Source organism: Staurois parvus, unplaced genomic scaffold (assembly GCF_062004578.1).
Source record: "Staurois parvus isolate SC_StPar_1 unplaced genomic scaffold, SC_StPar_1.0 ptg000893l, whole genome shotgun sequence".
NCBI lineage: Eukaryota > Metazoa > Chordata > Amphibia > Anura > Ranidae > Staurois > Staurois parvus.
Genome location: NW_028318689.1, coordinates 273,591 through 289,048, shown reverse-complemented (window position 1 = coordinate 289,048; position 15,458 = coordinate 273,591). Strand labels below are relative to the sequence as shown.

At 47.6% G+C, this 15,458-nt stretch overlaps 1 protein-coding gene across 1 annotated transcript in view; it reads left to right on the top strand.

Annotated features, from left to right (window-relative positions):
• LOC149442378 (vomeronasal type-2 receptor 26-like) overlaps positions 1–15,458 on the top strand; it is a 50,625-nt gene that overhangs the window by 11,108 nt on the left and 24,059 nt on the right. The window contains exon 2 of the mRNA XM_089656169.1: positions 4,617–4,740. Coding sequence (XP_089512295.1) covers positions 4,617–4,740 — 124 coding nt within the window. The remainder of the gene's footprint in view (positions 1–4,616; positions 4,741–15,458) is intronic.

Below are 15,458 nucleotides of genomic sequence, written 5' to 3'. Positions count from 1 at the left end.
TTGTGGGGGAGAGGCCCTTGTTCTCATTGGCATGGGGACACTGAGGGCATGTGGCCTGGTAAGATCCAGAGGGGGGTCATTTGCCCCACCCCCTCTCCTGGCCTGCCAGGCCTGTGCTTAGATCAAGGGTCTGGTAGGAATTTAGGGGGGATCCAATGCTCCCCTCCAAAATTTTGGGAGGTGCGGTTCCCCTAAAAGTCCTACCAAGCCTAAAGGGTCTGGTATGGCTTTTAGAGGGAACCCCAAAAAATTTTTTAAAATACATTTTTACTGTGGGGTCCCTCCTAACCTTCCTACCAGGCCTAAGGGGTCCGGTATAGATTAGGTGGGGGGGACTCCATGATGCTTTTTTTTTTTTTTTTTAAATGTCAGTCTTGCTGCAGCAGGTTTAATACACAGATGTGCAACTTTGCAGGTTGTTTAGGGAGACCCCCCCCCCCCCCAGGCATGATATTTAAAGGAATTTTTCATTTTTTTTAACTTTAAGCAATGAAAATGACTAATCCTTTAAAAACAGTACTTTTTGAAATGTTTTCTTTCACTGATTCATGTCCCTCAGGGCAGTGCCTGAGTCCCCACATTTATGACCAATAACTTGCATATAAGCCGTCCAAATGGGCATTTTTTTAATTTACATTTTCAAGTCCCATAGACCTGCATTATGTTCGATGTTCGCAGTATAACTTTCTACCGCGACCCGAACACAGGGGGTGTGCAGACCATCACTAGTGGCTGAGAAATGGGAAGTAATGATCATGCAGCCTCTTCCTTAATGTACCATACGCCTCCCCCTTGCAAGGCACCCCGTGCCCACGTTCAGGGGGCAGTGGACTCATCTCCACATTCTGTGCCCAAATAGGGTGGCTGCATCATCCCTTTACACCCGAACACATATTAATGACACAGGTTCTGTGGCTGAGTAAGGTGGTAATTAACTGCTTCCCGTCCACCATATAGCAGAAATACTGCTACAGGGCGGCACAGGTGTGCAAAATCACGTATATATACGGTAGGGTAGCGCCACCATTCATGGACGTGGCTGTAAATCACCGGATCCTGGCCGGTGATCACTCACCCGGTGACTGCTGAGCATCTCCGACGAGGAGGAGGACAGTTCTCCTCCCTGTCAGCTTGTGCACACTGCTTTGGATGGCTATGCACAGCACAGCCATCCAAAGTAGTGTGATTACAGAGAAGCACATGGACACAGCTTATAGTAACAGAGCACATAGTTAACCTTTTGATCTCCCCAGATGTTAACCCCTTCTTGCCCAGTGCCATTAGTACAGTGTCAGTGCTTTTTTTAGAAGATCTGAGGGGAAGGCTGCTGGGATTCAGTGCAGTCCTGGGAAAAACGGGGTACTTAAAATAGATTTGATTTTTGGATTCTCTCCTCCCTCAAGGTCCCGATCCTCTCCTGGTCCCGTTCCTCGCCTCCTTCCTGGTCCCGATCCTCTCCTCCGTCCTGGTCCCGATCCTCTCCTCCTTCCTGGTCTGGATCATCTCCTCCTTCCTGGTCCCGATCCTTGCCTCCTTCCTGGTCCCAATCCTCTCTTCCTTCCTGGTCCCGATCCTCGCCTCCTTCCTTGTCCCGATCCTCGCCTCCTTCCTTGTCCCGATCCTCGCCTCCTTTCTGGTTCTGATCCTCTCCTCCTTCCTAGTCCCGATCCTCGCCTCCTTCCTGGTCCCGATCCTCTCCTCCTTCCTGGTCCCGAACCTCTCCTCCTTCCTGGTCCCGATCCTCGCCTACTTCCTGGTTCCGATCCTCGCCTCCTTCCTGGTCCAGATCCTCTCCTCCTTCCTGGTCCCGATCCTCGCCTCCTTCCTGTTCCCGATCCTCTCCTCCTTCCTGGTCCAGATCCTCTCCTCCTTCCTGGTCCCGATCCTCGCCTCCTTCCTGTTCCCGATCCTCTCCTCCTTCCTGGTCCCGATCCTCTCCTCCTTCCTGGTCCCAATCCTCGCCTCCTTCCTGTTCCCGATCCTCACCTCTTTCCTGGTCCCGATCTTCGCCTCCTTCCTGGTCCTGATCCTTTCCTCCTCCCTGGTCCCGATCCTCTCCTCCTTCCTGGTCCCGATCCTTTCCTCCTTCTTGGTCCCGATCCTCACCTCCTTCCTGGTCCCTATCCTCGCCTCCTTCCTGGTCCCGAACCTCGCCTCCTTCCAGTGACGTCACTTCTGCCTGTGCGTTCCACGCGGGTTCCGGTGCACTTCCTCACATACACAGGACATCCCGGCTCCATTCTCCCATCTTCCAGCCCAGATGACAGCTGCAGACCCTGCTAAAGCAGCGAGCTAAGGACCTACTAATCTGATACGTCTGAAGTTTGTTGTCATCTTGTGAGTGTTTTAACCTCTTTAACTCCTCCCCCTCCAGAGGATCCCCCCCTTCCTGACCAGGCCATTTTTTTCATTACGACGCTGCGTTACCTTAAATGACAATTGCGCGGTCATGCAACGCTGCACACAAATTAAATTTACATCCTTTTTTTCCCACGAATTGAGCTTTCTCTTGGTGGTATTTGATCACATGTACATTTTTTTATTTTTTGCGCTATAAGCAAAAAGTGACCAACAGTTTTGAGGAAAAAAACAAGATTTTGGACATTTTGCTATTAAACATGTCCTGTAAAAAAATTTTAAAAATCTAATTTCGTCATAAATTATGGCCAAAATGTATCCTGCTCCGTGTCTTTGCTAAAAAAAAATCCCAATACGTGTAAATTAATTGGTTTACATGAAAGTTATAGCGTTCACAAATGGCGGTATAGATAATGAGATTTTTTTTTTCTACTAGAAATGGCGACAATCAGCAACTTTTAGCGGCAATGCAGCGGACATTCTGACACTAGGGGGGAACCAACTTGGTGTCACTGACATCTGCAGTGACACCAATACAGTGATCAGTGCTAATAAAAAGCACCGACACTGTACTAATGGCACTGGGCAGGAAGGAGTTAACATGAGGGGCGATCAAAGGGTTAACTGTGTGCTGGGAGTGTATTACTAGGGGGCAGTGGTGTGTGCTTCACTGTAATCACACTGCTCTGGATGGCTGTGCTGTGCAGTGTGCCCATCGAAGATGCTCGGTAATCTCTGGGCGGGTAATTACCGACCAGGACCGGCGATTGACAGTCGCAGACACGAATGGCTCGACTGCGCCCCCTACCAGGAAATGAGAAATCATGTATATATATTTCTTTCTTTATTTATTTCAGGTACTTATATAGCGCTATCAATTTACGCAGCACTTTTACATATATTGTACATTCACATCAGTCCCTAACCCTCAAGGGGCGAACAATCTAAGGTCCCTAACTCACATTCATATACAAGGGCCAATTTGGACAGGATCCAATTAACCTATCAGCATGTCTTTGGAGTGTAGGAGGAAACCGGAGTACCCGGAGGAAACCCACACAGATATATATATATACTGCATATAAAACACTGCACTTAGCTGGCACCTCCTGTCCCTCCGTACATAGCTGGTCACTCCCTGTGGACGGCTGCCGCCGGCAACTCTTTGGATTTTTTGTATATTGTGGAATTCTGGGCCTTAAAAGGACTTTGTCAGAGTAATTAGGACTTATAAGGACTCCCTTACATATTGTTTGCATTACCATTGGTCCTAGTTAAGCACCAGATCATACTGTTCTCTTTGTGGGGGGAAGCCCCCTGCACCAATTCACCCCTCCATGTTGAGGGCATGTGCCCTGGTGTGGTTTGGGAGGGAGTGTCAATCACCCCCCCCCCCCCCCCCCTCTTTCCTGACCTGCCAGGCTGCAGGCTCGGATAAGGGTCTGGTACGGATTTGGGGGAGACCTCAAGTCATTTATTTCTTTAATTATCTGTACTGTCCTGACATTTGGGGGATATCTGTACCGTCCTGGCATTTGGGGGATATCTGTACCGTCCTGACATTTGGGGGATATCTGTACCGTCCTGGCATTTGGGGGATATCTGTACTGTTCTGACATTTGGGGGCTATCTGTACTGTTCTGACATTTGGGGGATATCTGTACTATCCTGACATTTGGGGGATATCTGTACTGTTCTGACATTTGGGGGATATCTGTACTATCCTGACATTTGGGGGATATCTGTACTGTCCTGACATTTGGGGGATATCTGTATTGTTCTGACATTCTTGGACCTCTAGAAATGAGATTGGCTGTCAGTACTTCAGGATTGATCTTTTTCAGATCTATCCCATAGTTTGTGAACTCTATAACTTTCCTACAGATAAATAATACATCCTAATTTGGGTTATTTTCACCAAAGACATGTAGCAGAATACATCTCGGCCTAAATTTATGAAGAACAATTATTTATTTGCAAACTTTTCAAAAATTTGGGTCTTTTATTGGTAATTTAGCAAAAAATGAAAACCCCGGCGGTGATTAAATACCACCAAAAGAAAGCTCTAGTTGTGTGAAGAAAATTATAAAATTTAAGTTTGAGTACAATGTTGTATGACCGCGCAATTGTCATTCAAAGTGTGAGAGCTCTGAATCCTGAAAATTGGCCTGGGCAGGAAGGGGGTAAAAGTGTCCGGTATGGAAGAGGTTAATAATAATGATAATAATAATGATAATAATAATAATTTCTGATTTCAGGTTCCGGTATCTCGATGCTCAGATCCCTGTTTACCCGGCAGCAGAAAAAAGTTTGGCTCTTCCATATATAAATGCTGCTATGAGTGTTCCCCGTGTCCAGAAGGAGAGATATCCAACATTTCCGGTACAGTTTGTATTTGTTAGTAAGTGATTGTTGGACTCGGCAGACTTTACCAATGTAGTTAACCGGTTCCGTGCCGCCCTATAGCAGAAATACTGCTACAGCTCGGAACGGGTGCGCACAATCATGTATATATATGTGATTTCACAGTTCTGGGTAGCACCGCCATTCGCAGCCTCGGCTGTCAATCACCGGGTCCCGGCCGGTGATTACTTGCTGGCACCCGGTGATCGCCGAGTATCTCCGACAGGGGAGAGACCTGTGTATAGACAACACGGATCTTTCGCCTCTCAGCTCCTGCACACTGCTTTGTATGGCTCTGCATAGCAGTATGCTTACAGTGAAACACAAACACAGCACACAAGTAACCCTTTGATCACCCCACGTTAACCCCTTCCTGCCCAGTGCCATTAGTACAGTGTCGGTGCTTTTTATTAGCACTGATCACTGTATTGGTGTCATTGGGGATGTCAGTGACACCAAGTCAGTTCCCCCCCCCCCCCCCCAGTGTCAGAATGCCTGTCACATTCCCACTATAAGTCGCTGATCGCCTCCATTACTAGTAGAAAAAAAAATTCCAGTATATATCCCGCCATTTGTAAACACTATATATAACTTTAAACCAGTTAATTTACACGCATTGGATTTTTTTTTAGCAAAGACACAGAGAAGAATACATTTATGACAAAATTAGATTTCTTAATTTTTTTTACTGGACATGTTTTTTTTTTTTTTTTTCCAAAAAAGAGGTGTTTATTGAAAACAAAACACACAGATTGATACAAGACAGAATAAAATTTCAAACGGGTTGAACATAGGTCATGTGGCAAAACATATATCATACAGAAGAGCATGCAATCCAATGCAGAAATGAACAAATTGGATGAGTAAAACCACGACAAGGTTGTGCCTGCAATATTCCAGTGTGCTTGTCAAACGAATAGAGCAAGGAGGCACCAGGCATTCTACAGTAATGTCTCAAAGTATGGTGCTATGGAGGAAAGGAAGGTGCGTACAATATCTAAGCAGAAGTCCAAACTACAGGTTTGAGATAGTGGAGGTGGCGGAGAGCGTATATGGGAGTAGATTGTCATGGAAATCGCTAATGGGAAAGGAGATAAGATGTTGACATCATGCCTAATGCTCTGCGGAATAATTATCTGGAGCTTGTACAAGCATAAGAGAGGAGAAAAAAAAAGAGGAAGGAGAGAAGCGCGAAGGAAAGAAAGAGAAAGAAAAGGGGAAGAGAAGAAAAAAAAAAAAAAAAAAAAAAGGGGGGGGGGGGGGGAGGGAAACATATGGGTAGAAGGGAGTGAGGGAGGGGGTGACTGCAAAAATTATTGGATCATCAATACGGGTCATATCAGGTGCGGTAGAAGTCTAAATTAACATTAGTTGCAAATAAATGTGGGATGCACACGAAGGAGGAGGAGTATGTTGACCACCATCGGGTCAAATACAACTGAGTTACAACAGTAGGGAACCTAAGTCAAGTCAAACAGGTTGGTCCATAAGAGACTGATATGCAGGGGTGGTCAGGAAATGAGTCCAACAGGCCCAAGTGTGGGAAAATTTCGTAGGGGTATCAAGTGCAGTCGCAATCAGTTCTTCCATAACTGCCGTTTTACCCACTCGGGTGAGCCAATCGCGTATAGAAGGAGGGCGTGTGGAACCCCACAGAACAGGGATGCAGAGTCTGGCTGCATTGATCATGTGCATAGCTAAGGATTTGAAATACTGCCCCCCGGAAAGGGAAGAGTGATGGAGGAGGAATTGAGCCGGAGAGAAATCCACAGGCAAGGTAGTTACAGACACCACTAGCCTGTGTACTTCTTGCCAAAACGGTTGCAGAACAGAGCAAGACCACCAGATGTGAAGGAATGATCCATCTGAGGTCCCACATCTCCAACAACTGTTGGGGAAAGCGGGGTTGAACCGATGAATTTTCCAAGGGGTTCGGTACCATCTCGAGGCTATTTTGTAGCCATTTTCCTGAGTCGAGACGTTGAGGGAGCATTTATGAGAATGCTTAAATACCCGGTCCCAGTCTAAGTCCAATAGGTTAGTTTCAAGATCTCTATTCCACGCTCGACATGATGGGAGGGAGTCATAAGTCCGATTCTCCAGTAGGAGGGGATAGATCTCCGAGATCAGGTGCTTTCGTGGTTCAGCTTTAGCGCAGATAGTTTCAAAAGGGGTAAGAGAACGGCCCCAGTCGAACGGGGGTTTCTGTGAAAGCAGATAGTGTCTAATCTGAAAATATACCCAAAAAGGGAAATCGCGGACACCTAGACTTTCAGTCAGTTCTCTGAGTGTTTTCACCTTGCCTTTGTGGAGAAAATGTTTCACCAAGATCTGGTTATGCGGCCAAAATTTCAGTAAGAAGTCCTTGTGCATTCCTGGAGGGAAAGCAGGATTGAGACGAATAGAGGTTAACGGGTTGGGTGTTTCGGAGATGGATGCAAATTTACAAGCCAAGCGAAAAGTTTTTAAGGTAGGCCCCACCAAAGGGTGAGTGAGAAGGGTATGAGGCGTGTGCTGCGGCAGAAGCCAAGGAATCGATGCCAGGGGTAAGGGTGAGCACGCATCTTCTATATATATCCAGTCCTTGGAGGCAGTGTGAACGTGCCAATCAACTACCCGGGAAAGGTGACATGCCCAGTAGTAGCGGTGAAGGTCAGGGAAGCCAATTCCACCTCTAAGCTTAGGAAGGGTCATTTGGGAGAAAGCAATGCGCGGACGCTTATGATGCCATAGGAATGATGAGCAAAGTCTTTTGCACGATATAAAAAAGACAAGGGGTAAATGAATTGGCAATGTTTGGAAGAGATATAGAAGGCGAGGAAGTATATTCATTTTGATTATTGCTGCCCTTCCAAACCAAGAGAAGGAAGGACGATGCCATTTATTAAGGTCTTCCTGCAGAGAGCGCAGAGCGGGAAGGAAATTTTTCACATAGAGGTCGTCCAGATTACGGGTAAGCTGAATACCGAGATAGGTTAAGGATTCCTTTTCCCAATGGAATGGGAATTGGAGCTCACAGGAGGAGACAAGCTCAGCAGGCAGGGTAATGTTAAGGGCAGCCGACTTGGAGAAGTTAATTTTAAAATTCGATAAGAATCTGAAGAGGGCAAAATCCTTCAGTAGGTTGGGCAAGGTGATGTGAGGATCAGCAAGAAATAGGAGAATATCGTCTGCGTAGGCTGCGAGCTTGTAGTCTTTGTCCGCTACCCTAATCCCCTTGATATCGGAATTCGAGCGAATTTTCCGTAGCAAAGGTTCAAGGGAGAGGACAAACAGGAGCGGAGAGAGGGGGCATCCTTGCCGTGTGCCATTCCTTAGATGAAAGGAATTCGATAAATGACCGTTCACCCTCACTCGAGCTGTCGGATCGGAGTATAGGGCCATTATGAAGTTAAGCATCTTCTCACCTAAACCCAGTGCTACTAGAGATGCCTTCAAGAAGTCCCACGCAATCCTATCGAAGGCCTTTTCTGCATCCAGGGAGAGAAAAAAACCAGGAGAGTTAGACTTATGGAGCCAATGGTTAAGGTTAAGGGCCTTAATGGTATTGTCCCTTGCTTCTCTCCCAGGGACAAAACCCACTTGGTCTAGGTCAATCAGGGAGGGGAGCAGGGGAAGAAGACGATTAGCGATGATCTTCGCAAATAACTTGATGTCCACATTCAGCAAGGAAATGGGTCTGTAATTAGAGACCTGTGTGGTATCTTTCCCACTCTTAGGGATAACTGTGATGTGAGCCTCTAAAAGGCGGTTTTGCGATCGGGAAGGATGAGAGAGAGTATTGAAAGCCAAAAGAAATGGGACACTTAGGATATCCAGGAAAGATTTATAGTAAGCTACTGTAAAACCATCAGGGCCCGGACTCTTACCCGGTTTCATCTGTTTTATCGCGGACTGAAGCTCAGTTAGGGTCAGGTCCCCTTCCATAGCCTGAACCAGATCTTCGGAGAGGGCCGCAGGACCGTAAAGGCGAAGGAATTCGGAGATCAAGGAGGTTCTGGACCTGTCTGTATGTATAGGGGGACGTTCCGGAGAAAGATTGTATAAATCTCTATAGAAGCGTTCAAAGTGGGAGGCAATATCGGGGTCAGATGTAGCCTCGGTGCCATCAGAGCCCCTGATTTTATGTACCGTCATGCTGGCTCGTTTCTCACGAAGCGCTCTAGCTAGAAATTTCCCGCTCTTATTTGCGAATTCGTAGTACAGTTTTTGAGAAAGAATGTATTTTTTCCTAACAACCTTACCCAATTCCGTAAGAAGTTGTGAGCGAGTATTCGTAAGGTCTGCAAGGGTCGACGCAGCCAGAGTCCGCTTATGTGCTCTCTCCAAGGAGTGAATCCTGTCTGTGAGGAGTCTCAGGCGCTCCTGCTTGGCTCTCCTACGTCTCGACGCAGTAGCCATGAGGATACCCCGTATAACACACTTATGAGCTTCCCACTGCGTGAGGGGAGAGGTGTCCGATGAGCTATTCAAAGAGAAATATTCAATCAACTTAGAGCGGATCTCTTGTTCAATAGCAGCGTCCGCTAGAAGGGAAGCATCCAGACGCCAATATGTTGAGCGTGAGTGAGCAGTGGGGAACCGTAGAGACATAGTGATGGGATGGTGATCTGAGAGAGTCATCGGTTCTATGGTAGCAGCATGGAGGAATGGAAGATCTGATTGCGACAGAAAAAAGTAGTCTATCCTAGAGTATTTGTTGTGTGGCGGAGAGAAAAAAGTGTAGTCTTTGACGGTAGGGTTGAGGATACGCCAGGAGTCGTGTAGTTGCAAGAGCTGAAGTTGTATGCGTATTTGCTTCAGAGCCTTGTAAGGCAAAAAAGAACATCCCGAAGAGGAATCTATCAGGGGGCTCAAAGGTACATTCAAATCACCTCCCAGTATCAGCATCCCTGATTGAAAAGCCGCTAAAGTGGAGGTAAGTGAACGCATAAAAGGGACCTGTTTAATATTGGGCGCATATACGTTAGCAAGTGTGATTGGTCTGTTGGCAAAGACTCCCTTTATAAGCAAATATCTACCTTCGGGGTCCGCCAGGGAATCTGTTATTTGGAACGGAAGGTGCCTGGCGAACAATATGGCCACCCCCTTTGATTTAGCTAGAGGGTTAGTGGCATGGAGGACCGTAGGAAAGTGGAAATTATATAACTTGGGAATGGAGTCTTGTCGAAAGTGCGTCTCTTGCAGAAAGACCACATCTGCTTTCTGTTTGTGTAAATAGGAGAGAAGCATGGAACGTTTTTCCGGTGTGTTCAATCCCTTTACATTTAGTGAGAGGATTTTCAAAGACAAATGACCCGCCATTGAGGTGGAAGAGAGCATGATTGCTATCTAGTGTCGTCTAAGTCAGATGTAACGGTGTACTACGGATCAGGAGGGGGGGGGAAGGAGGAGGGGAGAAGGGGAAAAAAAAAAAAAAAAAAGGGGGGGGGGGAAGTAGAAGGAGAAAGAAAAAGAAAACAGACGTATGAGAACAAGAAAAGGAAAAAGAGGAAAGTAGGTAATAGACGGCTTGGGGAACAGACCCGCTGTTCCACGTGAGAAAAAAAAAAAAAAAAAAAAAAGGGAAAGGAAGTTCGGGAAGAAAAAGAGAGAAGCGCGAGAAAAAAAAGGGGAAAGAGACCAGAAAAGATATAATAATAGTAGCCGAATAGAGGAATCAGTATAAGCTCACTGAGCTCACTGTGTGGGGGTCAAAGTCGACGTAGAACTAGGAAGTGAACCATTGCCGGCCGGCATCCCTCTGTGAGCAATGATGTAGAGGGAAAAAGGAAGGATGCGGGGTACGAAGGGTGCAAATAGTGTCGGGAGTCCTATAGATTAAATAACCAGAAAATGACCACCTGTCCTCTGCGGGGAAAGAAATGTAACGTAACGCTCAAAGGGTGAGAACTGGGAGAAGGGGCATAGGCGCAATATGACTGGGGGGCCGCAAAACGAGGAGCAACAGTACACTATGTGTAGAAAAAGTGCGCGGACGCTTACCAACCAGGATAGCCTATACTAGTGTGAGATCAAGACCGGTTAGGGACTTAGCATTATGAGTAGAGTAGTGAGGGGCCCTCACAAATATTACAGGCAAACCGTATCATAAGGCGTAAGGAAAATTAGACATCAATAGCAAAACATGTGAAATCGTGTCATAACAGGCTTAACACACAGAAACCCCTAAGCAACCACCGGTGAGCGACTAAGCTTCTTAGGATCAAAACCAGGCATGCAAGCTTATAAACTGAAATGAGCTAGCTGATATGCATATATATATATACACATATACATACATGTACACATACACCTACAAGAACATATAAAAAAAAAAAAAAAAAAAAAAAAAAACCCACACACCCATAGAACAAAATGACCTCTGAATCCTCCGAGTGGCAGGGGAGGCGGGCATCACCTCTCCCAGTTCAGCATAGTAAAGGGGACGAGGAGGCGAAAGGGGGATGTGTACGAGGGTAATCGAGGGCGTGATAGTCCTCAGGTTAACCTCGTCAGTCAAAGTAGTAGGGAAGGACAACCCGGAGAGAAAAAAGGAGGACTCAAATCCGGGTGAACTATCTAGTGGCATAGGGAGGCGGTGCTCATCCACACAGTCAAACTCCATGCACAGTAATTGCCGCTACCAACCCCTATAACGCTACTGCCCATCCCAGCATACAGTAACCATATCCCCTCAAACCGCCCCCCAAGAGAGAAATTAGGTCACTGACACAATCCCACAAAGAGAATACATTACAGATCAGGCAGAGGCGTCATCCGAAGGACCAAGATGTGCCGGGCAGTCCAAGGTGTAGGGGGAGCGAACAGCGTAATACTGAGCAGTCTCTTGCAGGCCGCAGGACATCTTCAGGGACGTAAGAGTGAAGCTCATTTAATACCATAAGGACGGAGCTGAAGGATGGAAGTCTTCCAGAATGCAGACGGATGGTCAGAGGGCCCAGGAGGCTGTGAAGAGGCGCAGGTCAAGAAACAGCGGGGGGCGGAGAGACTGCCAAAGGAAGCTGAGTGTGTTTGAGCGATGACCTGGATGGATCCAAAAAAAAACTGTTCCCCAATGTGGGGAGTGAAACCGGTTTGCATACGGTCAATGTCCGTTCCCATATCATGTAGGGAGAAGTGAGGAGGCCCTTTAAGTGTATACAGGGCCATAACTGTATGTAAGTTCTGTAGAGCAGAGGATGCCATCCTGGTGGAGAAGAGGTACGTGTCGCAAAGTGTAAGTTCAACAGGCATTGATCAGTGCACAAAGAGGTAACTGGAACTTTCGTGGCAAAACTGTAAGAAAGCGTTCGTGGAATTGGCAAAATATAGAAACCTGGCGAAAACATGCGCCGGAAAGGTATTGCTGTGTGGGGATTCCGGACTATTAGATTTCGCGCCGCGGCTTCCTATGTGCAGGAGAGGCCGTCGGGCTGAGGATGGCTGTTGCGCCCCCTGTGGGGAGTCTCGGAGGAGTCGTCGGAGGCATCCGACCTCTACGGTTAGATTGAGCATGCCAATCCATAGCACTGTCCACCGATCCCGGGCCCTGAACTGGTGGCAATCTTATGGAGCTGTACCAGTCAGGTAGGTCAATCAAAGGTATGTCCAGGGAGGAACAAAACAATGGCAATTCTTCAGGGGATCTCAGGTTGCATGATTGTCCGTTAGCTTGTACAGAGAGGCAGAACGGGAACCTCCATCTATAAGTGATGTTACGTGATCGGAGCATGTCCAGAAGGGGACGTAATGCACGGCGTTGTTGTAGGGTAATGCTGGATAAGTCTTGAAACAGTTGTAAGTCTGCGCCTTCATATGAAAGATGCCTTCTGTCTCTAGCACATCTGAGGATATCCTCTTTGAGCGGGAAACTAACAAGGCAACAAATGACATCCCTGGGTGGGTCTGCGTCTCCCCTCCTAGGGCGGGTCGCTCTGTGTACACGTTCGATGTCAATTGGGGTTGCTGGCGGGCGACCAAGGAGGTCATTAAATATGGCCATTACCGCTTTGGGGATATCGTTAGTTTCCACTGATTCTGGGAGACCACGTATTCTAATGTTATGTCTGCGGCCACGGTTGTCTAGATCCTCAACATGTCTGCAAAGTTCTCTGATAGTAGAAGTGTGCCTCACTGATTTTTGGCGTATGTCTAAAATGGCAGATTTGTTTTGCCTGGAGGTGGATTCCACCTGCTCCATGCGTGAGCCCATGGCCCTTATATCCTCCCTTAAATCTCCTAGGGCATTAGTGAGCGTGGCAGACAGGGTGGCCTTGATGTCTGCTGCCACTGCATGAAGATCCCTTAAGGACAGGGATTGGGATGCAGGATGGATGTCATGGTGTGGCACTGTGTCCGGAGCAGCCGACAAGGCAGAGCAGGAGGGAGCTGTTATATCAGTGGCAGCAGAGGGAGGGGGCGAGGGGGATGCAGAGGGAGAAGGAGATGACTGCGGCCTTTCCCTCTGCTGCTGGGAGCGGAAGAGCTCCTGTATATGCCGCCCCTGCGTTCCCTGGCTCCGTGGGGATCGTGATCGGGCACCGGCTGATGTCCGGTCCGACTTCCCCATAGTGAGACAGCACTCACTCACCCCGCTCCTCCGTAAGGCGGTGTAGAGGGATCCGGCCGGCGGGAGCTCTCACTCTAAGCGGCCATCATCCAGCCGCGGCAGACCACGCCCCCACTGGACATGTTTTATATCAATAAGTCCAAAATATAGGTTTTTTTCCTGAAAATATTTTTTTTGTTTATAGAGCAAAAAATTAAAGATGCACAGGCGATCAAATACACCCAAGAAACAAACAAGATATACCTGTGCTCAAATCCCAAAAGCTAGTACATGCATTTACCCATCAGGTGCTAAAGGGGTGTAACCACATATTAACACTAGAAATACACCCGGGCACACCATCCCACCGATGGGTCCCAACACACCATCCCACCGATGGGTCCCAACACACCATCCCACCGATGGGTCCCAACACACCATCCCACCGATGGGTCCCAACACACCATCCCACCGATGGGTCCCAACACACCATCTCACCGATGGGTCCCAACACACCATCCCACCGATGGGTCCCAACACACCATCCCACCGATGGGTCCCAACACACCGTCCCACCGATGGGTCCCAACACACCATCCGACCGATGGGTCCTAACACACCATCCCACCGATGGGTCCCAACACACCATCCCACCGATGGGTCCCAACATACCATCCCACCAATGGGTCCCAACACACCATCCCACCGATGGGTCCCAACACACCATCCCACCGATGGGTCCCAACACACCATCCCACCGATGGGTCCCAACCATTCGCAATGGACACAAGCCACCACTTACTCCAATGGCAACACCTTCAACCTCGCATTCTCCCACTTAAGCACTCCCTGTAACCTCTCCAACATCCCTTTCTCTCTCTCTGACCACAACCTTCTCAGTTTCACACTTTCCCTGTCTCCTACTTCCCATGCCTCCAACCATCAAACGGTTACCCGCAGGAAACTTGGCCACCTCAACCCTTCCCTTCTTCAACCTGCTACTGACTGCCATTATGATAAAATGGCTCCCCTGTCCTTCCCAGACCTGGGCACTTCTGACTACAACAACATTCTGTCATCCTTCCTGGACACACTCCTCTCACTACACGCAGAACCAGGCCTCACCTGTCACAACCCTGGCAAACAGATGACACCAGAAGTCTCAAGAGATACAGCCGTGGTCTTGAGCGAGTATGGAGTAAAACTAAATCCCTGAAAGACTTCACCCTCTACAAATCCCTCCTTCTCAAATACAGCTCCTGCCTCCATACTGCTAAACAAACCTACTACACAAATCTCATCAAAACCCTCTCATCCAAATCCTGTCAACTCTTTTCTACCTTTAACTCCTTACTTCACCCCACACTGCCTCCAGCCACCAACTTGCTTACTGCCCAGGATATTGCCAATCATTCCAATAACAAAATCAACACAATTCGTCATGAGATAGCCAGCATCCAGCTTTCTCTCCCAATCAACACACCAAGTCCAACACCACACTCCTCCTTCAACCCTGTTACCACTGAGGACGTTGCCAAACTCCTTTCCTCTGTCCACCTCACCACCTTTCCCCTGGATCTGTCCTCTCTCAATTACTATGACCACCTTCCTGCTCCATCCTAAACTCTTAAACCAACATCTTCAACCTTTCCCTCTCTTCAAGCACGTCTCCTTCCACACTCAAACATGTACTGGCCATCCCCATACTTAAAAAATCCTCACTGGACCCCTCCTATTTGAATAACCTAAGACCCATCTCCCTGCTGCCATTTGCCTCCAAGCTTCTTGAATGCCTTATCCACAGTGGTATGAGTTGCTACCTCATTGACAACAATTTTTTCAATCCCCTACAGTTCTGCTTCCTCCCACAATGTTCCACTGAAAATGCTCTATTAAAACTCACCAATGACCTGCTAACTGCTAAAACCTACTTATTATTATTATTATTATTATTATTACTATGAGTTTATATAGCGCCAAAGGGTTTGCTCAGCGCTGTACAAAAGGGGGGACAATACATGGCACAGTACAACAACAACAAACAACGTACGAGGGGTAAGAGGGCCCTACTCTTTCGAGCTTACAATCTAGGTGGGAGGGGGTAAAGGTACAGTAGGAAGTGGCTGAGGGGAATGAGGGGTGGGAGGAAAGAGGGAGAATGGCCGTT